The 27,380-nt window shown below is 45.7% G+C and overlaps 1 protein-coding gene across 1 annotated transcript in view; it reads left to right on the forward strand.

The window, feature by feature from the left end:
* Grb2 (growth factor receptor bound protein 2) overlaps positions 1-23,959 on the forward strand; it is an 83,919-nt gene extending 59,960 nt beyond the window's left edge. The window contains exons 3-6 of the mRNA XM_069993031.1: positions 5,824-5,921; positions 16,619-16,741; positions 20,901-21,069; positions 21,917-23,959. Coding sequence (XP_069849132.1) covers positions 5,824-5,921; positions 16,619-16,741; positions 20,901-21,069; positions 21,917-22,102 — 576 coding nt within the window. The 3' untranslated portion in view covers positions 22,103-23,959. The remainder of the gene's footprint in view (positions 1-5,823; positions 5,922-16,618; positions 16,742-20,900; positions 21,070-21,916) is intronic.
* The last annotated feature ends 3,421 nt before the right edge of the window (positions 23,960-27,380 follow it).

The raw sequence follows: 27,380 nt of genomic DNA on the forward strand, positions 1-27,380 counted from the left end.
ACTGTGGGTGTTTTTCATGGTTTGGCACATAGATAACAAGCAGTATAGCCAAGATATTTCTCAGGCTGAACAAAACCTGTAACAGATGGAGGTGGTGTTTGTAGAGTGCTTATTCAGTTGTTGGTAATAAATCAGTGTGGCTCAGGACTGAGTCAGCACTCATACCAGGAGAATGGCAAGCACTCCAGTAGTTTCTAATAGAAAGTTGATGAGAACTGATTTTAAATAGCTCTCCCATGACTATTTCTCTTGCCAAGGTCCTGTATATTTGTGTGTGTGTGTGTGTGTGTGTGTGTGTGTGTGTGTGTGTGTGTGTTCTCTTGAAATTATATGGTAGATGTCACTAGAATTCTTGACAGTATTTCAGTATTGTCCCTTTGGGATTGATTGATTGATTGATCCATTGGTACTCAGGGGTCAGACTGGTTGAAAACTCACTGGCTTATACTGAATTTCTGTAATTCAGGGAGTTGCTAAAAGTATATATTAAGTTCTTTTTCTTTTGTTTTTGTTTTTTTATTTTTGCTTTGTTTTTTTTTTGTCAGTCATAGGCCTGAACTCTGGGCTTGGGTGCTGCCCCTCAGCTCTTCAGCTCAAGGCGAGCGCTCTACCACTTGAGCCATAGCTCCACTTCTGGCTTTTTCTGCTTATGTGGTGTTGAGGAATTGAACCCAGAGTCTCATGCATGCAAGGCAAGCACTCTACCATTAAGCCACCTTCCTAGACCCATGTTAAGAATTTTAAAATGTTTAAAAAAAAGAATTTTAAAATGTAGTTGTTCTTATCTTTCATGTATACATACTCATACAAATTATTTTGTAGGTTGATATAACTTTGAACAAGTTTTCCTTGTAGAAATGTTGAAAGCTTTATGGGATCTTAGGTAATTTCTCTGTTTTTCAAAGAATCATGATTCCTTTTTTTTTTCCCTATTCACTTACAAATGAACTAAGTATGTTCAGGCAAGAAAAGAATCCCCATTTACCAAAATACAACATTCTCAAACCAGATACTTAGCATTTTTCTGTAACTGTACAGAAATGTACTTCTCTCTTCCTGATATTATAAAGAGGAACAGAATAGAATTGGCAATTGCAGGCTTTAAACTCTGCATTTAAAATCATTTTGAAGTAAATATAAAAGTCTTCTATGCATGTGTTTTCAGAATAAAAAAAGAATCCAGGGGATGGGAAGGTAGCTCAGTGGTAGAGTGCTTGCCTTGCATGCATGAGGCCCTGGGTTTGATTCCTCAGCACCACATAAGCAAAAAGAAAAAAGCCAGAAGTGGCACTGTGTCTCAAGTGGTAGAGCGCTAGCCTTGAGCTGAAGAGCTGAGGGACAGCGCCCAGGCCCAGAGTTCAGGCTACATGACAGGACCCAAAAAAAAAAAAAGAAAAGAATCCAAAGCCTCTGTTAATATGTACTGTTGGTGCCTGGGGACCACATTGCAGCAGAAACCTAATTTAGGGAAAGTAGACTCAGTCCTTCAGGGTGCTGGTGGCTCACACCTGTACTACTACTTAGATGACTAAGACCTGATTTGAAGCCAGCTCAGGTAGTCTATAATAGTCTTATCTCCAATTAACCAGGAAAAAAGCTGGGCTAGAAGTGTGGTTCAAGAGGTAGAGCCCTAGCTATTAGTAGCAAAAGACAAGCACCAGTATAAGTCCCTGAGTTGAAGCCCTGGTACCAACACACACAAAAGAACTCTGTCTACCAGTCATCAGTGCCTCAAACCTGTAATCCTAGCTATTCAGGAGACTAAAGCTTGAGTAGGAAAGTCCATGAGATTCTTTTTTGTTTTTCCTTGCCAGTCCTGGGGCTTGAACTCAAGGTCTAGGCACTGTCCCTGAGCTTCTTTTGCTCAAGGCTAGCACTCTACCACTTGCCACAGCACCAAGGCTAGCACTCTACCACTTTTCACAGTACCACTTCTGGCTTTTTCTGTTTATGTGGTACTGAGGAATGGAACCTAAGCTTCATGCATGCATCTCTCTCTTTCTCTCTTTCTCTCTTTCTCTCTTTCTCTCTTTCTCTCTCTCTCTCTCTCTCTCTCTCTCACACACACACACACACACACACACACACACACACACACACACACACACACACACACACACACACACACACACACACACACACACACACACACACACACAGAGTCTTCCCAGAATTGCCATGTTTTTGTTCTAATACTGCTAATGTATAAAGACAATAAGAATAGTATACTGTTTGTTGTGCTGGTTATTACATTTTTGCATGTAATTCCCTTGGTATAGAATATTATTGCCACTTTCTACTCAGAGAAACCAAAACTTAAGAGTGGAGTTTAAGCCGGGCGCTGGTGGCTCACGCCTGTAATCCTAGCTACTCAGGAGGCTGAGATCTGAGGATCGCGGTTCAAAGCCAGCCCTGGCAGGAGAGACCGTGAGACTCCTATCTCCAATAAACCACCAGAAAACCGGAAGTGGCGCTGTGGCTCAAGTGGTAGAGCGCTCGCCTTGAGCTGAAGAGCTGAGGGACAGCGCCCAGGCCCAGAGTTCAAGCCCCACGGCCGACAAAAAAAAAAAAAAAAAAAAAGAGTGGAGTTTATCCAGAGTCGTTGACTACTGGTGAGATTTCAGCATCTGGAATTCATCCTGGTATTTTTTGTGTGTTTGTGGTTGGTTTTTGGTTTTTGGTTTTGTTTTGTTTTTTTTTTTGCCAGTCCTGAGGCTTGAACACAGGGCCTGGATGCTGTCCCTGAGCTTCTTTGTGCTCTTTGTTCTCAAGGCTAGCGCTGTACCACTTGAACCACAACACCACTTCTGACTTTTTCTGAGTAGTTTTATTAGATATAGAAACTCACAGACTTTTCTGCCTAGGCTGGCTTTGAACCATGATCCTCAGATCTCAATCCCCTGAGTAATTAGGATTACAGGTGTGAGCCACCAGCGTGTGTGTGTGTGTGTGTGTGTGTGTGTGTGTGTGTGTGTGTGTGTGTGTGTGTGTTTAATTTATATGGTACTGTGGAATCAAACCGAGAGCATGCTAGGCAAGCTCTCTGCCACTAAGCCACATTCCCTATCCTGGTGTTTTGCCATCAGATAAGGTACATCCTGCACTTTTCTTTCTTTCTTTCTTTCTTTCTTTCTTCCTTCCTTCCTTTCTTTCTTTCTTTCTTTCTTTCTTTCTTTCTTTCTTTCTTTCTTTCTTCCTTCCTTTCTTTCTTTCTTTCTTTCTTTCTTTGCAATACTGGAGTCTGAACTCAGGATCTCATATGTGCTTGGCTTGCTTGTTCAACTAGTACTCTACCACTGAAACCACATCTCATCCCTACTTTTTGATGATTATTTTGGAGGTGGAGTCTTGGACTTTCCTTTCCAGTCTTGCTTTGAACCTCAATCCGCCTAAGTGGCTAGGATTATAGACCTGAACCACTAGCACCTGCCAACCTACATCTTTTATCATTGATTTTTTTAAAAGCTATTCAGGAAGCTTTGAATTGGTATTAGAGTAAGTGGAAATCTTGTGTTGCCTTTAAAAGTGGATTCAGATTAGGGATAAAGGGTGGGACAGTGGGTGATAAAATGTTATCAGAATCTTTCATAATGTAATTTGTAGCTAGTTTGGGAGCTTGGAAACTGGGGGAAAGCAAAGGAAGGGGTGACATTGTCAAGAAGAAGAAAGGGAGGAGGAGGACTCATTACTTTGCTTATGAAATAGTAATTCCTCCATGCACCTTAATAATAATAAAAGTATACTTAATCAAAAAAAACTAGTAGAGTAAAAACATCTCATAATGTAGAAGGGTTAAATATGGTGACAGTGTTATTTCTGGGAGTTAATTTCTTTTCACAGAGTAGTAATTAATACGTTACAATTGTGGGAGTTTGTGAAGTCTAGTTATGTTATTATTTTTTTTGAGGGCTGTGAAGTTTAGATCTGAAGTGTTTACGGCCTCAATTTTTGTTAAGTGTGAAATGAATTATAATATTGTTCCTCTCTGAGATAGTTCTTTTGAGTTGTACTGTCCGTAGAGAAAAGTTCATCTAGTGTAACAGTGAGGTAGTTTTTCACAAACAACATAAGCAGCACTGAGTCGAGAAATAAAACACAATAGACACCTTTTTTTTTTGTCGGTCGTGGGGCCTGAACTCTGGGCCTGGGAGCTGTCCCTCAGCTCTTCAGCTCAAGCCTCAGCCCCATTTCCTGCTTTTTCTACTTATGTGGTACTAAGGAATCGAACCCAGGGCCTCATGAATGCAAGGCAAGCACTGTACCGCTGAGCCATCTTTCCAGCCCCCACAATAGACACCTTAAAAGTCCCTGTGATAGCCAGGTGCAGGTAGCTCTTGCTTATAATCCTAGCTACTCAGGAGGCTGAGATCAGAGTGTCTGGGTTTAAACGGGCTGCAAAGTCCATGAGACTCTCTTATCTTCCTTTTAGAACTTTATTTTATAGTACAGATTAGCTACCACTGTACTACTCAGCATTTCCTCTGCTGCCCATTTTGGGATTGTGCTCACAACTCTCTCTCTCTCACTCTCTCTCTTTTTCTCTCTCTCTCTCTCTCTTTTAACATAGCAATGTTATGGCTTTTCCTTTTGGCTTTTGTTTGAGGCATAGAATTCACAACATGACTTTTATACTTTACCTACTTTTCTTCTGCTTCTCCTATTACTCTACAGGTAAGTCTGGTAGCCTGGCTTGTCCATGTACCTCATAGGAGGCATCATTGGACAAAACATTCATTTGGAGTATGAAAATGTGGGTATGAGACTTAGCTATATGAGGTCATTCATTTATAACCCTACGGAGCCATTTTTCTAGATCTGTTTTCACATCTACAGAATGCCATGATTTAGTTTTAGTACCTCCAGATCTTCCCTAATTGTGTAATTAGGTGTGCATTTAAGTAACCTGAACGCAGTGTGGCTCTTGAGGGTTAGAAGCATGAGTTGGACTTGCCATACTTAGTCATTAAAATAGTTTTCCCATACAAGGGCAAATGTCTATGCTCACAAGAACCTCTTGGCTATGACCCATACATGCAGTAACCTAGAGGATGTATTGGGGAATCCCAGGATTGGTCTGTGCATTCCTGAATCTGCCAGGAGGGCTAACAGCTGTTCTGCTTGCTATTACAGAACAGTACACCTCTCTCTCCTAGGTCACCAACTTGTTTTATCTGTCAAACTCCCTTTGTTCTCTTGGGTCAGTGTCTTGTGTTTTCCAAAATCTGCTCTAATTTTCTTTCTTAAAAAATACTAATCTGGGGCTGGGAAGGTGGCTCAGTGATAGAGTGCTTGCCTCGCTTGAATGAGGCCCTGGGTTTGATTCCTTAGCACCATATAAGCAGAAAAAGCCAGAAGTGGCACTGTGACTCAAGTGGTAGAGCACTAGCCTTGAGCTGAAGAGCTGAGGGACAGTGCCCAGGCCCAGAGTTCAGGCCCCACAACCAACAACAACAACAACAAAAAGCTAATCTGCAACCAAGGGATGGGACTCAAAGGGGATGTCCTAAGTGCAGACCTCAGTACCACAAGAAAAAAAGAAAAAAAAAAAAAGGAGTATATTATTTTTCCCTGTCATTCTTTTGCTTTCTTACTGAGTTTAATTCTAGGTGTTTAGGAGTCTGATCTTCCATTTCCAGAGACAGTTTCTTTTCAATTGTCACAGAGTTCTTACATAATGAACCAGTTATAAGGAGTCTTATATCCACATAGCTGAGAATGCTTCAAAGAAGATCTTTCACAGACTTATGAGATTGCACCTGATGGCTACCCTTTGAAAATGGAAACAAGAAGGTTGATTTCCCACCCCCTCTTGTTTCATTTTAGGTTTTGAATGAAGAATGTGATCAGAACTGGTACAAGGCAGAGCTCAATGGGAAAGACGGCTTCATTCCCAAGAACTACATAGAAATGAAACCACATCCGTAAGTTGAGCTCCTCTGGTCTCCTAGGGAGGTGACCCACCTACCTGTTTGCTTGGAGTATAGTTGTTAAAATCGAGACCAGTGGAATGAGTGTCATACTGTTTGTTCTGCCTTTCCAGAGAAATTAACCAAGCATACTGAGTACAATGGTAATAATGTGCCTTTTTTCTTCTTTCTTTCCTTTTAATGGTAGTGGGGATTGAACTTGGGGCCTCATGCCTTCTAGGCTAAACAAACACTTTACCACTTGCATCACACGTCCCCATAATGGTACATTTTACACTTGATCTTAGCCAAAAGGCCAAAGCAATGGTATGCATTTTACATTAATAACTGTCAATGATCTTCAGAGACAAAACAATACTTTAGCAAGTCCTTAATTCTTTTTTAATAAAACCCTTGGGGCTAGATGTGTTTCATAATTCTTTTGAATTACCATATGTAGCCACACCTCTAGCCCAAGATTTTTGTTTTGTTTTGTTTCTCTTTTTGAAGCTAGTTAATTGAAATGGAGTCTTTGTGAACTTTTCTTGTGGATTATACTTGAAGCCAAATCCTCCAGATCTCAGCCTACTGAGTAGCAAGGATTATAGGTGTGAGCCACAGCACCTGGCTCTGCCTGTTATTTATTTATTTTTTTTTTTTTTGCCAGTTGTGGGGGCTGAATTCTGTACCTGGGCGCTGTCCCTCAGCTCTTCAGCTCAAGGCTAGTGCCCTACCACTTGAGCCACAGCACTACTTCTGGCTTTTTTTTTTTTTTTTAAGATTTTATTTATTTATTTATTTTACTTTTTTTTTTTTGTCGGTCGTGGGGCTTGAACTCTGGGCCTGGGCGCTGTCCCTCAGCTCTTCAGCTCAAGGTGAGCACTCTACCACTTGAGCTACAGCGCCACTTCTGGTTTTCTGGTGGTTTATTGGAGATAGGAGTCTCACGGTCTTTCTTGCCCGAGCTGGCTTTGAACCGCGATCCTCAGACCTCAGCCTCCTGATTAGCTAGGATTACAGGCATGAGCCACCAGCGCCCGGCTTACGTTTTTTTTAAAATTGTGAAAATACCTTACAGAGGGGTTACAATTACATGGGCAAGGTAATGAGTACACTTCTTGTCAAGCATTGTTGCCTCCTTCTTTGTTTCCCCTTCCCATCCCTTCCCATCTCCCACCCCCCCTTCCCCCCAACTACCTGTTATTTTATTTTATTTTATTTTATTTTATTTTTTGGCTTGCTCTGGCTTGAACTCAGGACCATCCTGCACACTGTGAGTCTTTTTGTGCTCAAGGCTAGCATTCTACCACTTGAGGCACTGCACCACTTCCTGTTTTGTTTTGTTTTGTTTTTCTGGTTGTGGGGCTTGAACTCTGGACCTGGGCACTGTCCATCAGCTCTTCAGCTCAAGGCGAGCACTCTACCACTGGAGCCACAGCGCCATTTTCAGCTTTTTCTGCTTATGTGGTGCTGAGGAATTGAACCCAGGGCCTCATGCATGCAAGGCAAGCACTCTACCACTGAGCCACCTTCCCAGCCCGCCACTTCCTGTTTTTTTCTGAGTGTTTTTTTTTGTCCACCCCCTCCCCCCCCCCCCCCCCCCCCCGCCACCAGTCCTGGGGCCTGAACTCTGGACCTGGACACTGTCCCTTAGCTCTTCAGCTCAAGGCTAGCACTCTACCGTTTGAGCTACAGTGCCACTTCCAGCTTTTTCTGCCTATGTTGTGCTGAGGAATAGAACCTAGGGCCTCATGCATGCAAGGAAAGCACTCTACCACTGAACTACCTTCCCAGACCCTTCTGAATAGTTTATTAGAAATAAGTGTCTCACAGACTTTCCTGCCTGGGCTGGCTTCCAACCACGATCCTCAGATATCAGTCACTTGAGTAGCTAGGAATACAGGCATGAGTCACTGGCACTGGCCTGTGCCTGTTCTTATTTCCCCAAATAATGAAATAGACATACATAGGTCATAGTGCTAAAAAAGACTTTCAGGATCATCTAATTCATTCTTCCTTCTACAAATTACTACAGCATCTAGTATCTTTATTCAGTGCCAGTAATTGATTAATACAGCGTTCATTATGAAAGTCTCACAATGCAAAACAGAAACAAAAAAAGAGTATTGCTCCTCTCCTATACATGTAATCTATAGAGGTAAAGACATTATAAACAAAAATCCTGAGCCGCTTCTAGGAAAACAATTTGTCTTCTGTAAAACAAGGTAAATGATCGAGAAGTCTCCCATAAAACTACCAGTTGTGTTCAAACTCTTACAGAGTGCTTGTTTTGTGGCAGGACTGTGCAAGGTAATAGGACATTATAGTCCGCAGTTAACTTATGGTATAATAAAGTTCCCACATAGTTCACATGGCAGCTGTTTGAGATCACATCCAGGAGGCATTAGCCTGGAGAGGAGTTGGGCTGGCCCTCATGGTGATATAGGGACCATACAGATACCAATAGTGGGGGGGGGGAGTGGGGTAAAGAAATTTCTTTTTACTTTGAAGAGAGCCAGGCACCTCCTAATTGCTCTTTTATAAATGTTTCATGGGGTGATTACAAAGTGAAGGCTGGTCTCATCTTTCTTTAGAACTTGTACTATCTTGTTGGATCTCCCCCCTCCTTGCTCCCACAAAAGATCTTATATTCCTTAGAGAATTCATGTCCTCTACTTTTATATTCTTGGAAACATGTAGCTTGCTTTTGTACATAGTAGTTTAGCAAATATTTTTAAATTGATATTCAAGGCTGAAAGCCTTGATTATAAAAATCAAAAGTATATTGGGGCTGGGAAGGTGGCTCAGTGGTAGAGCGCTTGCCTTGCACGCCTGAGGCCCTGGATTCTATTCCTCAGCACCATATAAGCAAAAAGAAAAAAGCCAGAAGTGGCGCTGTGGCTCAAGTGGTAGAGCATTAGCCTTGAGCTGAAGAGCTGAGGGACAGCGCCCAGGCCCAGAGTTCAGGCCCCACGACTGGACCCCCCCAAAAAAAAATCAAAAGTATAGCAGTGTGCTGATGGCTCACACCTGTAATCCTAGCTACTCAAGAGGCTAAAATCTGAATATCATGGTTCAAAGCCAGCCTGGGCAGAAAAAATCCCTGTGAAACTATTTGTCTCCAATTAATCACTCAAAAACCAGAAGTGGAACTGTGATTCAAAGTGGTAGAGTGCTAGCCTTGAGCAAGAGAGGTCAGGGACAGCACCCAGGCCCTGAATTCAAGCCTTACAGTCAGCCAGACCAAAAAAAAAAGTGCTTTTGCACAAAATCTTGAACTGTGTATGCACATAAGATTACTATATCTTGGGCTGGGAAGGTTGCTCAGTGGTAGAGTGCTTGCCTTGCATGCCTGAGGCCCTGGTTTCGATTCCTCAGCACCACATAAGAAAAAAGAAAAGGGGCTGGGAAGGTTGCTCAGTGGTAGAGTGCTTGCCTTGCATGCCTGAGGCCCTGGTTTCGATTCCTCAGCACCACATAAGAAAAAAGAAAAGGGGCTGGGAAGTTGGCCCAGTGGTAGAGCGCTTGCCTTGCATGCATGAGGTGCAGGGTTCGATTCCCCAGCACCACATAAGCAAAAAAAAAAGCCGGAAGTGGCGCTGTGGCTCAAGTGGTAGAGCGCTTGCCTTGAGCTGAAGAGCTGAGGGACAGCGCCCAGGCCCAGAGTTCAGGCCCCACAACCGGACCCCCCCCCCAAAAAAAAAAAAAAAAAGATTACAAGATCTCTGTCTGTGGGATGATACTTTGATACTTCCACTCACTTGAGGTCCCTGTAATGTAAGACTGAGGATCAACGTGCAGCTTGCCCAGGTTACTAAAGGGGCAGGCACCAATGGTGGCAAACCAGAAGCTTCAAGAAGCTGAGTGTGAATTTCTTAGATTTCCCACATTCTTACAGCCTCTTGGTCTTAGAATTTGCTTTACAGGGTATGTGGGGTTTTCATAGAGGCTCATGGGAGGTACTGTGTTGGGAGAAGCATTGGACAGTAGTTACTAAGAGAGAGACAAATTGTTGGATCAGACCACATGTCCTCTTCTGTTTTCTTCATTCATCCTTCAGATTACACACTTGATCAAAGTGTGTCTCTATAAAATGCCAGATAGCAGAGATTTTAGGCTTTGTGCCCTCTCCTGCCAAATATTTGTTTGATTGTTTTTTTTTTTTTTGGTCGGCCGTGAGGCTTGAACTCTGGGCCTGGGCGCTGTCTCTCAGCTCTTCAGCTCAAGGCAAGCGCTCTACCACTTGAGCTACAGCGCCACTTCCATCTCCTGCCAAATATTATTTTTTCCTATTTAGGAAGGTTTTGGGTATTTTTAAACACCCATTGGGAGTGTGGGTGTAACTCAATATACTGTGCTTGCCTAGCATTCATGAATCCCTGGGTTTGATTCCTGGCACTGAAAAGAAACATTTCTAATTCACCAGCTAGGTACATGAGTGTTGCCTATCTGTTATCCCAACACTTACACAGTAAAGACAACACAACTGCAAGTTGAGACCAGCCTAAACAATAAGATCTGAGGATCGCAGTTAGAAGCTATCCCAGACGAGAAAGTTCACAAGATGAGACTCTTGCCTCCAGTTAAGCACCAAAAAGTTAGAAGTGGAGCACCAAAAAGTTAGAAGTGGCTCAAGTAGAAGAGCTCTAGTCTTGAGCAAAAGAAGCTCAAGGATAGTGCCCAAGCCCTAAGTACAAGCACCATGACTGAAAAAAATTAAGGGGCTGGGAAGTTGGCTCAGTGGTAGAGCGTTTGCCTTGCATGCATGAGACCCTGGGTTCGATTCCTCAGCACCACGAAGCAGAAAAAAAAAAAAAGCTGGAATTGGCGCTGTGGCTCAAGTGGTAGAGCGCTAGCCTTGAGCTGAAGAGCTGAGGGACTACGCCCAGGCCCAGAGTTCAGGCCCCACAACTGACCAAAAAAAAAAAAAGGAAAAAGGGAAAAAAAGGTGTGCGTGCGTGCGTGTGTGTGTGTGTGTGTGTGTGTGTGTGTGTGTGTGTGTGTGTGTGTGTGTGTGTGTGTGTGTGTGTGTGTGTGTGTGTGTACTGAGAGGCAGGGCTCAAATGGTACAGTGCCTACATAAGGCCCTTCCTTCAATCCCTAGTACTAAAAAAAAAAGTCTTCAGTTATGGGTCATATATAAACAACATAGGATGTTTTAGGCTCAACCTCAAATCCTAACTTATTTAAAAGGATCGTGGTTCAAGAATAGTCCTGCTAGAGAAGGTGATATCAGGAGGATCAAGGTTTTAGGCTGACCAAAGCAGAACAGTGTGAAACTCCATCTCAGTAGAAGCAGCAAGGTATGGTTGTATGCCTAATTATCCCAGTTATATTAGAAATCATAAAAAAAAAGCTGGGTGCCGGTGGCTCATGCCTGTAATCCTAACTACTCAGGAGGCTGAGATCTGAGGATCGTGGTTCAAAGCCAGCCCAGACAAGAAAGTCAGTAAGACTATTATCTCCAGTAAACTACCAGAAAACTGGAAGTGGCACTGTGGCTCAAGTGGTAGAGTGTTGGCCTTGAGCTGAAAAGCTGAGGGACAGCACCCAGGCCCAGAGTTCAAGCCCCATGACTGCCCCCCCCCAAAAAAGGAGTTGGAACTGTGGCTCAGTTGGTAGAGTTGCTAGCCAGTGAGCCAAAGCATCAGGAACTGAGTTCAAGTCCCAGTTCCAGACCTTAAGAAAAAAAAAAGAAAAGAAAAGAAAGCATTTCTTTTAGGCAGACCAAAGTTCAGATGTATGACTCTGAGCAGAAAGCAAATCCCTATCTCAGAAATAACCAGTACAGGTCTGGAATGTGGCTTAGTGGTAGAGTGCTTGCCTAGCATGCATGAAGCCCTGGGTTTAATTCCTCAGTACCACATAAACAGAAAAAGCTGGAAGTAGCACTGTGGCTCAAGTGGTAGAATGCTAACCTTGAGCAAAAGAAACTTAGGGACAGTGCCCAGGACTTGAGTTCAAGCCCCAGGACGGGGAAAAAAAGAAGGGGAAGGGAGGGGAGGAAAGGGAAAGGAACAATTGGGCGCTGGTGACTTAACTCCTGTAATCCTAGCTACTCAGGAGGCTGAGATCTGAGGATCGAGGTTCAAAGCTAGCCCAGGCAGGACAGTCTTTGAGACTCATTCCAGTAAACCACCAGAAAACCAGAAATGGCACGGTGGCTCAAGTGGTAGAGCGCTCACCTTGAGTTGAAGAGCTGAGGGACAGTGCCCAGGCCCAGAGTTCAAGCCCCATGACTGACAAGAAAAAAAAGGGAAAGGGCTAGAAAGGTGGCTCAGTGGTAGAGTTCATGCCTCGCTTGAATGAGGCCCTGGGTTTGATTCCTCAGCATCACATAAGCAGAAAAAGCCGGAAGTGGCACTGTGGCTCAAGTGGTAGAGTGCTAGCCTTGAGCTGAAGAGCTGAGGGACAGCGCCCAGGCCCAGAGTTCAGGCCCTATGACTGACCAAAAAAAAGGAGAGAGAAAGAAAGAACCAGTGCAGTGTAATTGTCCTCTTGCTCATTCTCTTTCAAAGAATCAGAGAGTGTATGTATTCACAAGAAATCTTTTTTAATGAAATAGTCTCTTAACCAATTTTCTTTTTTATTTTCTATTTTTTATTTCTTACCTTATTTATTTGTGATGGTCTTGGGGCTTGAACTAAAGGCCTGGGTGTCACAACCTACCTGGTGCCCCTTAATCCGTAGTGACCTGGAACCACACAATAAGGGAGACGGGACCATGCAACTAATGTTTGAAGAACCAAGAGACCTGTAGCCTTCCACCAGCAACGGATCCCAACATTCCATTAACCAAGGTTTTTGTTTTGTTTTGTTTTGTTTCGTTTTTGGGTCCGGTCATGGGGCCTGAACTCTGGGCCTGGGTGCTGTCCCTCAGCTCTTCAGCTCAAGGCGAGCGCTCTAACACTTGAGCCACAGTGCCACTTCGGCTTTTTTCTTTTTGCTTATGTGGTGCTGAGGAATGGAACCCAGGGCCGCAGGCATGCAAGGCAAGCGTTCTACCACTGAACCACCTTCCCAGCCCCTGACCAATGTTTTTAATTGGTCTTATGCAAGAAAATAAGGTACAAACTTCAACATGTGACAATATTTCATATACAAGTGGTAGGTGACCTTCTTATTCTGGGAAGGAGAGCTGAATAGTAAACAGCCTTCAATTTGCATAAACCTAAGTCTACCCTTAGGTTCCCACACAGTTTAGGGTAGAATCTGAGTTTCCCTTAAGCCAGGATTGACCTTTCCAGGAAAACAGCTTTCTAGAGTGTACTGGGAGAAGGCATTCCAATTCACAATCCTTTTGGGGGTCTCACAGCCTGGATTTTTGGGCTCTGACGCTTGGGCATTTTCCCTGAGCTTTTTCACTCAAGGCTGATGCCCTGTTACTTGAGTCCCTGCTCTGCTTGCAGCTTTTTGTTTGTTAATTGATGGTAAGAGTGTCATCTACTTTCCTGCCCAGGCTAGCTTTGAACCATGATCCTCAGGTCTCAACCTCCTGAGTAGCTAAGATTATAGGTGTGAGCCATTGGTGTCCACCTTCCATTTGTTATAACAGGAATAGATTTGGGAACTTCTCTTCCTTCCTTCCTTCCTTCCTTCCTTCCTTCCTTCCTTCCTTCCTTCCTTCCTTTCTTCCTTCCTTCCTTCCTTCCTTCTTTCCTTCCTTCCTTTCTTTCTTTCCTTCTTTCCTTCCTTTGTTCCTTTTTTTCAGTACTAGGGTTTGAACTCAGGACCTAGTACTTGCTCAGCTCGCTTGCCTTGTGTGGCTGGTGCTCTACTCCATTTTGAGAACCTTCACCCCTACCCACTATAGTCCAGGAGTGAGAGCATGTCCCTGTGTGTCCTTTCTCTAGACCAGTCACATGCACACTGCACACAAGCCCGCCTAGCCCTCAAAAGCACCAGTGACCAGAAAATGTTTCTGTGCCCTCCTTTCATCCTCTGAGAGCCGGCTGCTCTGTTAAGACAGCATTACTCTGGTGTGACCTGGTTCCTGGGCCCTGCAGGATTCCCCTGAGTATTTGTAGAAGCAAGAGGACAAGTTGTACAGAGTGTGCAGCCTGGCATCAAAGCCTACAAAGTGAGAGTGACACCTGCACTAGGTTTGGGGATGTTCAGGTTCTGGTGGACAGTTTCCAGCTATCTCCTGCAGTATAGCCTGTTTCCCCCACAGTGTCTGCTTGGAAACATCTTTTTTTTTTTTTTTTTTTTTTTTTTTTTGTCGGTCGTGGGGCTTGAACTCTGGGCCTGGGCGCTGTCCCTCAGCTCTTCAGCTCAAGGCGAGCACTCTACCACTTGAGCTACAGCGCCACTTCCGGTTTTCTGGTGGTTTATTGGAGATAAACCTGCCCGGGCTGGCTTTGAACCGCGATCCTCAGATCTCAGCCTCCTGAGTAGCTAGGATTACAGGTGTGAGCCACCAGCGCCTGGCTCTTGGAAACATCTTGTAGCACTTTGTTTCCAACTTTGTTTTATCATTTGCATGTTAAATGCAAATGTTAATTTGCAGTTACCACAAAAGATAAATCTTAGGGGTGGGAAGCATGGCTCCATTTGGTTAGAACATCAGCCATTAAGCAAAGTGTCCATGAGTTGGAATCCTGATCTAGCAACAGAAAAGAAAAAAAGATAAATCTGAGCTATGAATAAATGGCTTTGCTTTTTTTTTTAATAGTAAAACATTGAAAATGATTGTGGAAAAAAATGTCCTTTCCTAATTATTTTTCCCTCCATACTAATTAGTAGTGGTTTTCTTTTGAAATGGAAGGAAACATGCTTACACACACACACACACACAAACATACATACAGACACACACACATACACACATACATACAGATACACACACACACACACACACACACACACACACACCTGTGAACCATATAGGTCAGTTCCTCCCAGTTTTCTCTGAATTCAGCCACTCTTTCTTCTGGTCAAAGCAAACTAGCATTAGGAACCAAAGACGTTATTATTCTTTTTTGTTGTTTGTTTTTGTTTTAGTCATGGGGCTTGAACTCTGGGCTTGGGCACTGTCCCTGAGCTCTTCAGCTCAAGGCGAGCACTCTACCACTTAAGTCACAATGCCATTTCTAGTTTTCTGGTGGTTTATTGGAGATAAGAATCACACAGATTTTTTCTGCCCAGGCTGGCTTTGAACCTCGATCCTCAGATCTCAGCCTCCTGAGTAGCTAGGATTACAGGTATAAGCACCCAACTATAACTCTTTCAAATGAGAAAAATGAATCTTAACTTTTCAGGTAGTCTTTTGAAGATGATAGTGTGGAGGGGGGACGTGCACACCCTCACTAAACTATATTCCCAACCTCTTTCTGATGGCCTGCAAGCCATCTGCTGAGCTATGACCCCAGAGAGAGGCACTGAGAAGAATCTTTAACCTTTTTGCTTTCCTTAAGACATTTTACGGGGCTGGGAAGTTGGCTGAGTGGTAGAGTGCTTGCCTTGCATGCCTGAGGCCCTGGGTTCGATTCCTCAGCACCACATAAGCAAAAAGAAAAAACCCGGAAGTGGCGCTGTAACTCAAGTGGTAGAGCGCTAGCCTTGAGCTGAAGAGCTATGGGACAGTGCCCAGGCCCAGAGTTCAGGCCCCACGACCGGACCCAAAAAAAAAAAAAAGACATTTTACTTTCTTTAAAAGAAGCCAAAGCCAAGCCGGACGTTGGTAGCTTTCTAGTTATGTCCGTTGCCTTTCAGTGAATAGAAACCCCCTTTCTGTTGATGTTAGACCCAAGTGGAATATTGACTTTCTACTGTGAGAGCCTGAAAATCCAGGCTGTGAGACCCCCAAAAGGATTGTGAATTGGAATGCCTTCTCCCAGTACACTCTAGAAAGCTGTTTTCCTGGAAAGGTCAATCCTGGCTTAAGGGAAACTCAGATTCTACCCTAAACTGTGTGGGAACCTAAGGGTAGACTTAGGTTTATGCAAATTGAAGGCTGTTTACTATTCAGCTCTCCTTCCCAGAATAAGAAGGTCACCTACCACTTGTATATGAAATATTGTCGCATGTTGAAGTTTGTATCTTACTTCCTTGCACAAGACCAATAAAAAACCTTGGTTAATGGAATGTTGGGATCTGTTGCTGGCGGAAGGCTACAGGTCCCCTGTACCCCAAAGCTCAGTTCCATGGCCTGGTCTCCATTATTGCATTGCTACTGGTTGCAACAGATTAAGGAGTCCATGGCACGTTGCAACATTCAACTGCAAAGGTACAGGCTTCTTCCCTTTGGCTCTCAGTTCTGCCTCCAACTTCTGGGCCTCGAAGCATCCCTCCCCCACAGCCCTGTTCCTGCAGTGCAGTGCTCTTCCTTAGCCAGCTTACTGGAAGAACCACCTGGCTCTCCCTCTATGGTCTGCCCTGTGCTGCCATTTTCAGGCCTGGGTTTTTCCTAGTGTCTTTCAGAGACTTGGGGGCTTTGGTTCCTGAAGCCCATTCTTGTTTCTCTCCCCAGAAAGAGCAGCCTATGATAGTGTCTTGAGGCATTGTGGGAAGGAGCGTGGGGAGAAGCTGTGGAGAGCCCATCCCTCAGGAAGGATGGGAGCTAATGTCAGTGTGCATTGGGCACCATAAGACCAGAGGGTAAAGGGCGAGCCTCTTCCTCTGGAAGGAGTGTCTGCTGCTGACATTTAAGGCGGAACATCCCGTTTCTTTGTGGGGAAGCAGATGTTGACTGGCTTGCCTTCCTTCCTTAGGTGGTTTTTTGGCAAAATCCCCAGAGCCAAGGCAGAAGAGATGCTTAGCAAACAGCGGCACGATGGGGCCTTTCTAATCCGAGAGAGCGAGAGTGCTCCTGGCGATTTTTCCCTCTCCGTCAAGTAAGTATTTCCTGCTGGAGCCACCGCACCCCTGGCTTGGGCTGATTAAACCTGAGCAGCCATTGGTCAGGTGACTGGCAACACACAAAGTGGAAGAGGCTTAATCTAACTGGTATTTTAACTCTACATTAAAAGCCTAATTGTTGGCTCTTCTAAAAGTTCTAGCAGTGCTGGGTTTAGAATGAAGACATGGTTCTATAGAAGAGTTTTTTTGTGAGTTTGATTTTTTTTGTTTTTTTGCCAGTCCTGGGCTTGAACTCAGGGCCTGGGCACTGTCCCTGAGCTGCTTTTGCTTAAGGCTAGCTCTCTACCACTTGAGCCACAGCACCACTTCTGGGATTGTCTATTTATGTGGTCCTGAGGAATCGAACCCAAGGCTTCACACATGCTAGGCAAGCACTCTATCAAAAAGCCATGTTCCCAGCCCATTAAAGAGTTTTGAACTACAGAGTCTGCTGCAGCTGCTATTCCCCCGTCCCTACCACTCCTCTACGGCCTTCGGTGTGTCTGGTGGGTGGCTGTGCAGCTGCCTTTCCTTGCCTTTATCGGATAGCTCCAGCCTGTCTTGCACCTGTCATATTAACTCGAAAAGGGTCCAAGGAATTTGACCTGGACTCCAACCTCACTCCTTCCAGTTTTTACCTCCCGAGAAGCTGGGATTGAAGGCATGAGCCACCAGGCCTGGAACCACTAGAGATTTGGGGGCTTACTTTCCCTTGGGAATCATACTACCCTGAGAATCACATACCAAGTAAAAACTGGAACTTTTTTAAGGATTCTAGACCAACTTACTCTTCATCTCTGGAAGAGGATTTCAAGTTCAATTGTCACTTTCAGCTTTTTTCTAGTTAATATATTTCATAGGAAACCCTCGGGAATCATAAAAAAATCATTTCACCATTTATAAGCAGGTGATTAGGTTAAACATTCAGATTACTATTTTGTTATAGATTACTTCCATTAGAAGTTTTTTTAAAGGAAAGCTATAAACCAGTTTTCATTAACAAATGAAAGTAAAGCATAAGACTTCCAATTTCAAAAATGTACTACCTGTCTTTTTGAAATGTAGATTAAAATGTATGATTGTGGTAGGTTTGTGGTGCTTCAAATATATCTATAGTACAGTTGTCTTTGATTCCTAACACAACGTAATAATCACCCCTCTTGTAACGAGGGCTTTTTGAAGCATTTGATTGAACAAGCAGAAGTGAGGGTCTAATGAGGATCCTGGTGAGGTGGGTTGTGGAATTAGCATTTGTATGCTTCTCCTTAGCTTGTGGGTCATCTGTTTTGCTGTCTTCCACTTCCCCGACTAGACTACAAGCGTTTAAGCAGTGGGTGGGGCCGGCAGGACTGGGCAGCCCACTTGAGCTGGGGGGCGGGCTGTCTGCCCAGCCATCACAGCACAGCTCCCACCACCGGTGCTAGGGAAGGACAAGCTGTTCCCTTCTATCAGATAAAATCTTTTAGGAGTGAGGCCTTGTGGCTCACACTTATAATCTTGCTACTCAGGAGGCTGAAATCTGAGGATTGCTGTTTTAGCCCAGGCTGAAAGTCCAGGAGACACTGACCTCAAGTTAACCATCAAAAAAGCAGAAAAGAAACTGACTCAAGTTATAGAGCACCAGCCTTGAGCAAATAAGCTAAGGGACAGTGTAAGTCCTGAGTTCAAGTCCCAGTACCAGCACCAAAAAAAAAAAAAAAGACTTTTAGGGAGTTAATGTATTTGTTGTTTCAGAAGCTAAAAACAAAGCAGATGTCATTGCTGCCTTTTAACAACACAAATGTCTTCCCAAAGGGAGTTGAAGCAACATCAGGCCTTTGAGATACTTCTAGTTTCTAGATGTTTGGTCTTGATCTGCAACACTGAGTGGACTGGAGATGTGGCTGGGTGATAAGAGTGTTGCAGACTGACACTGGCTGACATAATGCTTTGTGTCAGAAGCCGCTGCCTCACACGGGACAAGCTGGCTTTGGAGGTGGCGCGTGGTGTTCTGTGAGGGTGACCTTCCTCCCAAAGCCCTTGCTGTCCATGTTGCTATGTAGCACAGAGACGCAGGCCGGTAGCCTCGCTAATCTGCAGTTCCTAAGATCAGCTGCAGTCTGAAAATACTAAGTGGGAGATTCCAGAAGTCACTTTTTCCCAGAAATAACTTAGTTCAGGAAATTGTTCTATTTCTTATTATTAATCTTTTACTGAAAGCTAAGCTTTGCCCTAGGGTTGTGGTAGAGGGAGAAAACGTTGTATGTGTAGTATGCAGAGCAGATACAGTAAGCATTGGTGTCATCTGTGCTTCCAGACGTCTTCTGAGGGTCTTGCGACAAATCTCCCAAGGATAAGGGGGACCGATTGCAGTTTGCAAAGTGGATGTCTTGTGTTCAGTGCTGCCACCTGCTGGATTATCTGTAGGAATCATCTGTTTTTTTCCAAGCTTTCAGGATAAACAGAGGGGTACTCCATTCATTTTACAAATGCCCGTTTCCTCTTGAGGGCTTGTCATTCACCAGGACACAGAGCTCTCCGTGATCTCCTGTCCAGGTCAGGTGACACTGTGACACTGTGGCAAACACCTTGGGTCAGCACCAGTCAGTCACACTTGCTGCTTTTTTTTGCTGACCAGTGCAAAAGGAAGCATGTTACCCAATAAGGCAGCTGTTGTTTCTCTGATAGCTGGGCCTTGTTTATTTTTTGGGTAGTCATGGGGCTTGAACTCTGGGCCTGGGTGCTGGCTCTCAGCTCTTCAGCTCAAGGCTAGCATTCTACCATTTGAGCCACAGTGCCACTTCCTGCTTTTTCTGCTTATGTGGTGCTGAGGAATGGAACCCAGGGCTTCATGCATGCAAGGCAAGCACTCTACCGAGCCACCTTCCCAGCCCTGGGCCTTATTTATTTATTGTCCCTGAAAGTCATTTGATCTGAGACCTTTAATGCTTCTTTGTTTTGAGAAGAGGTCTCACTGTGTAACCCAGGCTGGCCTCAAACTGGCAACCAGCCAACAGTCAAACTGCAGCAGCCTCCTAAGTGCTGGGATTACAGAGAAGTACTACCGTGTCCAGCCTATTCTGAGACCTTTTTCACCTGAAAAGGGAACATAGCTAACATTCTGAATGAAAGCACAACTTTTTTTCTTTTTTTCTTTTTTCCCAGCCCTGGAGTTTGAACTCTGAGCCTGGCCTCTGTTCCCGCACTTCTTTTGCTCAAGGCTAATGCTCTACCACTTTAGCCTCAGAGCCACTTCCTGCTTTTTCTGAGTAGTTTGTTGGAGATAAGAATCTCCTGGACTTTCCTGCCTGGACTGGCTTGGATTGGTGATCCTGAGATGTCAGCCTCCTGAGTAGCTAGATTACAAGTGTGAGTCACCAGCACCTAGTAAAAGCACAACTTTTAACCATTCCCTGTCCCAGGAGAATTATGGCAAAACTTCTAATTTCTTCTTACCTTTTTCTCATCATCTATTTTATAGTGTTTGAATGTCACTTTTTTCCTTTTTCTTTCTTTCTCATCCTGGGGCTTGAACTCATGCCTGAGCACTGTTCCTGAGCTTTTGTACAAAAGGCTTGCACTCTACCACTTGAACCACAGTGCCACTTCCAACTTTTTTTTTTTTAAAGGAAGATAAGCCACAATCTTTGTTTTTTGTTGTTTTTTTGTCAGTCATGGGGCTTGAACTCGGCTTGGGAGCTGTCCCTCAGCTCTTCAGCTCAAGGCCAGTGCTCTAACACTTGAGCCACAGCGCCACTTCCAGTTTTCTAGTGGTTTATTGGAGATAAGAGTCTCATGGACTTTCCTGCCTGGGCTGGCTTTGAACCGTGATCCTCAGATCTCAGCCTCCTGAGTAGCTAGGATTACAGGCATGAGCCACCAGGGCCTGACTTTATTTTTTTTAAGGAGCTATTATTTGGTGTTAGGACAGACATCTTCGAGATCTGACGGTGGATGATGTTTCCCTCTCTGCGGATTCTTCTCATTATTACTGGTGATGGTCAGTCATGGAGACAGCCCGAAGATGCCTGGCAAATGCCTCGCTCTCCCCAGCCAATAGGCAAGGGGTGTCCTCGAGCAGTGAGAAGTGCCTCTCAGCACCTACTGTATGGGCAGTCCTGACATGGCAGGATGGAGCCTTTGGCCAGCTCACATGTGTTCTCTGCGCCTCCCCAGGTTCGGTAATGACGTGCAGCACTTCAAGGTGCTCCGTGATGGAGCTGGAAAGTATTTCCTCTGGGTGGTGAAGTTCAATTCTTTGAATGAGCTGGTAGATTACCATAGATCGACATCCGTGTCCAGGAACCAGCAGATATTCCTGCGAGACATAGAACAAGTGCCACAGGTAAGACTGAGCCGAGACCTCTTCCAGCACGAGGAAGGAGCTCTGCAGAGCCAGGGCAGCCCTTCTCCAGGTTACGGCTGCCCTAATTTACATTGAACGTCTGTAGTGTGGAATAACATGGCAAGTGCATCTGGAAGGCTGTGCTGCTAGGCTTTCTCTGGGAGATAGCCCCTTATACATTCTCTCCCACCTGTTCTGCCCCGGGAGCAGGTGGCAAGGCAAGCCGTGTTGACGAGGTGTGGGGTCCACCCTCACTACTGATACCCAAGGAGCACCTTGTTTTACTACACTTCTAGACCTTTTAAATCTATCAAACCTTAAGTGAGTGATAGGAGTGCAAATATTTTCAGAGAACCCCCACCCCATTCTTCTGCTCCTTACTTAATAATGTGGCCCCTTGGGCCCTCCTCAGTGAGATGTGTCTTATTGTATTTGGAGCATGAAATATTGTGAACTTTCATAAGGGCAAACTTAGAATGTATAAGGATAAATGGGGCAACATGGCGTCAGTGGCTTACGCCTGTAATCCTAGCAACTCATGAAGCTGAGAGCTGAGGATTGTGGTTCGAAGCCAGAGTAGGTAGAAAAGTCTTTGAGACTTATCTCCGATAAACTACTTAGAAAAGCCAGAAGTTCAAGTGATAGAGTGCCAGTCTTGAACAAAAAGCAGCTCAGAGACAGAGCCAAGACCCTGAGTTCAAGCCCCAGGACCAGCAAAAAAAAAAAAGTTAGCCGTGGGGCATATGGGTAGTGACAGCAGAGGGACGTGTGCACCGCCAGCCTGCAGGGGCAGCTGTGGCAGAATTGGGAATCAAGACGCCTGTGTCTCCCTGCTCCTCTTTTGCAGCAGCCCACGTACGTGCAGGCCCTCTTTGATTTTGACCCCCAGGAGGATGGTGAGCTGGGCTTCCGCCGGGGAGACTTCATCCACGTCATGGATAACTCTGACCCCAATTGGTGGAAGGGGGCTTGCCACGGGCAGACCGGCATGTTTCCTCGCAATTACGTCACTCCGGTGAACCGGAACGTCTAACAAGCCAGACAGATTATTTAAAGAAAGTGGAAAGTTGAAAACATACAAATGAAATCTCCCCACAAGCTGCCTCCTGCGGGGAGTGGAGAACACCTGGCTGGGTCACGCTGGTGACCATCTCACTTTGGTTGCAACTTTGGGGGGGTGGGGGTGGGAAGGGGCGTTGGATATCAAAAATGCCAAAACTTACCTATGAATTAAGAAGAGTTTTTATTACAGATTCTCACCGCTGCTCCTGTTTGCCTCCTGTGTCCTTTTTCTCATCCTTTTTCTCCTGTCCTCAGTGCATGACGTTTAAGGCCGCATATAGCCCCAGCTGATGCCAATAATAAAAGAAAAGAAACCAAGCGGGCTGGTATTTTCTCTATGCAAAATGTCTGTTTTGGTGGAAATGACAGAAAGAACAGCCTGTGTTCTTCATATATACACACAAAAAGGAGTGGGCAGGGCAGCCTGGGGCCTTTGTTGGAGCCCCCCCTCCTCCAGAAGAGGACCTCTGCCTGTCCCCCTAACCCTTCTTCACAGTGGGAATTAGAGGGGGGGGGGAGGCCCCTGCCCCCAAAGCCCTGTGACCTCCCAAGAGTCTGGCCACTTGGGCCGCAAGCCTGCCCGCTTTCCACTGTCTCCTCCAGATGCCGTTGGCGATGTTGTTTTGCATAGTGCCTTTTTTCTTATTTCAAAGGTTGCTTATGAGTGGTGTTTTTTTAATTTGTTTTGTTGTAAAATAAGTTAAAGACAGTCCAGAGCTTTTCGCCCAGTTTGTCTCCTGCTCTGTAAATAATTCCCCCTGGAGGAGGGGGAAGCAGGGTAGAGAAGGAGACAGGTGGGAATGGTAGAGGGCGTGAGCGATCTGCCTGGGCCCAGCCAGCGATGCAGGCTCAGCTTTAATATTTGGGAGCCCCTCCAAGGGGAAGGGGTGGTAGCCAGCTGCAGCGGGGGTGGTCGCAGCTCTAACTCACTGGGTGCATCTGGCCAGATTTCAAGGGCAGCGGAGTCTTGGTTTCCAGATCTCAGGTGTGTCCTGTCCCTCTGCTCCCAGAGATATCCCTCCTGCCGCCACCACCCCCCAGCCCCCCAGGCACAAGTCCATGGAGCCACGGCAAGTCTGAGGGGAAAAGAAGCACCCAAATTGTCCTTACCTGACTGTCACAGGTCCTACTGTAGTTCTACACTGGGTGGAAACAGGATTTGCTTTTTTTCCTTATGCTTAAATCAGGTCCTGCCTTTCACCTATGGCTCCCCTAACTCGTCAGGTAAGCAGTAAGGCAGCAGCGAGAAGTGGCAGGATGGTCTCCACACCCTGTGGACCGCATCTGCAGCTGCTCCCCCTAGTCCATGGTGAGAGGCAGGGACAGTGGGAAGGACAGGAAAGCCAAGGCCACCCCAAAGCTCTGCCTCTCTGCCAGCTTTTGGTCCCTTAGTAATGTGCCTGTCCCCTCCCCACCCAGTCCTCCTCATAACGAGAGCAAAGCTCCCTTCAGCCTCTCCCCAGGAATGGACCTTTGTGTTCTTGAGAATCTGTAGAGGTAGATTCTCAGTGCCCCAAGACCAGGAGGAGAGGAGCATTCTCACCTCTCCTGGCTCCTCCTGCTTCTCCTTTCTCTGCTGATGATCAACAAAAGGAATCCCTGGCATTCACACCTGGACCATTTGATTGTTTTATTTTGGAATTGGTGTATATCATGAAGCCTTGCTGAACTAAGTTTTGTGTGTATATATTTAAAAAAAAATCAGTGTTTAAATAAAAAGACCTATGTACTTAATCCTTTAACTGCGGATAGCATTTGGTAGGTAGTGATTAACTGTGAATAATAAACATACAATGAATTCTTGTGAATAAACATACAATGAATTCTTCACTCTGTTATCTTTTTCCCCCCCTTGCCTAACTTTTTTTTTTTTTTTTGGGTCCATCCTAGGGCTTGAACGCTGGGCCTGGGCGCTGTCCCTCAGCTCTTCAGCTCAAGGCTAGCGCTCTGCCACTTGAGCCACAGCGCTATTTCTAGTTTTCTGGTGGTTTATTGGAGATAAGAGTCTCACAGAGTTTCCTGCCTGGGCTGGCTTTGAACCATGATCACCAGACCTCAGCCAGGATTACAGGTGTGAGCTACTAGCACCTGGCTTCTCTTGCCTAACTTTAAATAACAGTTTTAAACGGAGGCGTTAGAGTAGCAGCAGTGATGTCTAACTCACCTACTTACATCCCCTTGAGGCGAGAATGAGTCTTCCACACCTCCTGGGGATGGAGGTCTGCCCCTGGCTGTTCTTCAGAATGCCATCTGGCCACAGAGAGCGCAAACAAGTGTGCCTAGAAGAGTTAATGTATTTTGCTCTATTTTGCCCCAGCTGGTCTCCCACCCCCAGAACAAGCAATTCTTCAGCTTCTCAAACTTGGGGACTGTGGGCACACACTATCACACCTAGCCATGACATTCCCTGAGATCTTTGAGAGGCTAGCGAATTGGACTTGTTTGAGCCTCCCCCTTCCTCATGCTAACAAAGTAGAAGGACAGATGGAATATTTTTCTTTTTTTCTTTGTCGGTCGTGGGGCTTGAACTCTGGGTCTGAGCGCTGTCCCTCAGCTCTTCAGCTCAAGGCTAACACTCTACCACTTGAGCTACAGCACCACTTCCGGTTTTCTGGAAATAAGAGTTTCACGGACTTTCCTGCCCAGGCTGGCTTTGAACTGCGATTCTCAGATCTCAACCTCCTGAGAAGCTAGGATTACAGGTGAAAGCCACCAGCTCACCAGTTAGTCATGGGACCTAAACTCTGGGCCTGGGTGCTTTTCCTCAGCTCTTCAGCTCAAGGCATGCGCTCTACCACTTGAACCACAGTGCCACTTCTGGCTTTTTCTGCTTATGTGGTGCTGAGGAATCGAACCCAGGGCCTCATGCATGCAAGGCAAGCGCTCTACCACTGAGCTACCTTCCCAGCCCTACAGATGGAAAATTGTAAGTAGCCAAAATACATTTGCTCGGGGCTGGGAAGGTGGCTCAGTGGTAGAGCACTTGCCTTGCATGCTTGAGGCCCTGGGTTCGATTCCTCAGCACCACATAAGAAAAAAGCCGGAAGTGGCACTGTAGCTCAAGTGGTAGAGTGCTAGCCTTGAGCTGAAGAGCTGAGGGACAGCGCCCAGGCCCAGAGTTCCGGCCCCACGACCGGACCCAAAAAAAAAAAAAAAATACATTTGCTCAGTAGGCTGCTCTCAGGATGAGACTAGGCCTATCTGTCTGACCACACACTGCATGTGATCATATGATAGACCTGAGGAGATTTGTTTACAGAGATTGAACGGAGAAGGGTGAATATATAACACCAGTATTGGCATTTGAACTCAGGGATAAGCATTTTTTTTTTTTTTTCTTTTTCGGTTGGTCATGGGGTTTAAACCCAGGGCCTGGGCTCACTGTCCCTGAGCTTTTTGTTCAAGCACCCTACCATTTTGAGCCACAGCTCTACTTCTGGGCTTTAGGGGTTAATTGGACTTTCCTGCCCAGGCTAGCTTTGAACCCAGTCCTCAGATCTCAGTCTCCTGAGTAGCTAGGACTAGCTAGCCTTTTTTAATAGTTCCAGTGTTGGGGTTTAGAAACAGCAGTCGGGGTGTGAGTCATTGCAGCTCCAAACCACAACCTCCGGCTGTCAGTGCTCTGTGCTTCAGGCTGTGTAAGGGCCCTGGCCTCAGGGGGACACATGGGCCAGTCCCAGAACGCTTTATCCTGTGCAGAGCTAGGGGAGTAGAGGCTAGGATTGGCCCCTCTCTCACTTCCCTCCCTATTGGGGGTTCCTGGGGGTTCCTGGCCTGTTCTACTTGTGAAATCCTAAAACTCCACCAAAGAGAGGCTGAAAGGAGCCCCATACATCCACTACACTAGCAGCCTCCCCTTTGTACTCCTGCACTTTGACCACTGCTGTTCTGAGTCATCTAGAAACCGGAATTTACCCCGACTTGGTCTTCTCTAGTTGTATTCTTGCCTTCTGACTTTGGTAACTGCCCTCAAGCCATAGGCTGTACAGATTTCAGAAAGTACGGGCAGACCACACATACCTGGAAGAGGAGTTGGAGACAGATGGGAGGTTACACAACTAGGCGTAGGGTAAAATGAAGTGTTAAAAATATTGTTGGGGGCTAGGAAGTTGGCTCAGTGGTAGAGTGCTTGTCTAGCGCGTATGAAACCTCTGGGTTCAATTCCTCAGTACCACGTAAACAGAAAAAAGCCAAAAGTGACACTGGTTCAAGTGGTAGAGTGCTAGCCTTGAGCAAACAAAGCTCAGGGACAGGGCCCAGGCCCTGAGTTCAAGCCCCAGCTCAAAGTAGAGCTTTCAAGTAGTAGAGCACCAACCTTGAGTGGAAAAGTTCAGGGACACTTGGGCACTGGTTGGCTCATGCCTGTAATCCCAGCTTCTCAGGAGATTGAGATCTGAGGATCACCGTTCAAAGCCAGCCCAGGCAGGAAAGTCCATGAGACTCATATCTACAATTAACCACAAGAAAACTGGAAGTGGAGATGTTGCTCAAGTGAGTAAAGTGCTAAACCTTGAGCAGAAGAGCTCAGGGACAGGTCCCAGACCCTGATCAAGTCCCAGAACCAGCACCAACAGAAAAGAAAAACAACAACAAAAATCATCAACCTACTTTCTGGCTCATGCCTGTAAGTAGAAGAGTAGACTCGTCTGGTCCCATCCTGCCTGAACAGTGGGAGAGGCTGCTGTAGAGATGGGCCCAGCTGTCCCAGTCTGCGTGTATAGAGGGGAAGAGGTGTCACAGTGACCTTTAGGACACTTACTTGGGCATTGCAGATTTGTGGCTGAAGACACTTGGAAGAGGAGGCTAGGGGGTAGGATTAGAGGGAAAAGTGGTGAGACAGGCTCAGCTTAAACATCTGGGAAACAACAAGGCCATGCTTCCTGGGAGTGCGGGCAATCATTCGGGGATGGTCAGCTTGCTGGTGGCCCTGAGGCCTTCCTTGGCCATGGCCCCCTGAGGAAGCGTGGGCCTTGGAGGACCAGACAAAAGGAAGCAGGAAGCCGCAGAGGGAAGTTCTAGGCCCCAGAAAACACCATGGTGCCAGGCTTGCTGGGGAAAGCGCCTCCACCCTGTCCTGTCTTGAACCCCTGCTGCTGATCCAGGGCTAAGTCCAGACTCCTGTCCCTCAGGAGCGGGAGACCAGAGACCCAACACACACGGTTTTGTTTTAGGTTTTGCCGGTTCTGGAGTTTGAGCTAAGGGCCTGGACACCATCTCTGGTTTTCTCACTCAAAACTAGTGCTCTACAG

The sequence above is a fragment of the Dipodomys merriami genome, unplaced genomic scaffold (assembly GCF_024711535.1).
Source record: "Dipodomys merriami isolate MVZ:Mamm:240054 unplaced genomic scaffold, mDipMer1.0.p SCAF_42, whole genome shotgun sequence".
Lineage (NCBI taxonomy): Eukaryota > Metazoa > Chordata > Mammalia > Rodentia > Heteromyidae > Dipodomys > Dipodomys merriami.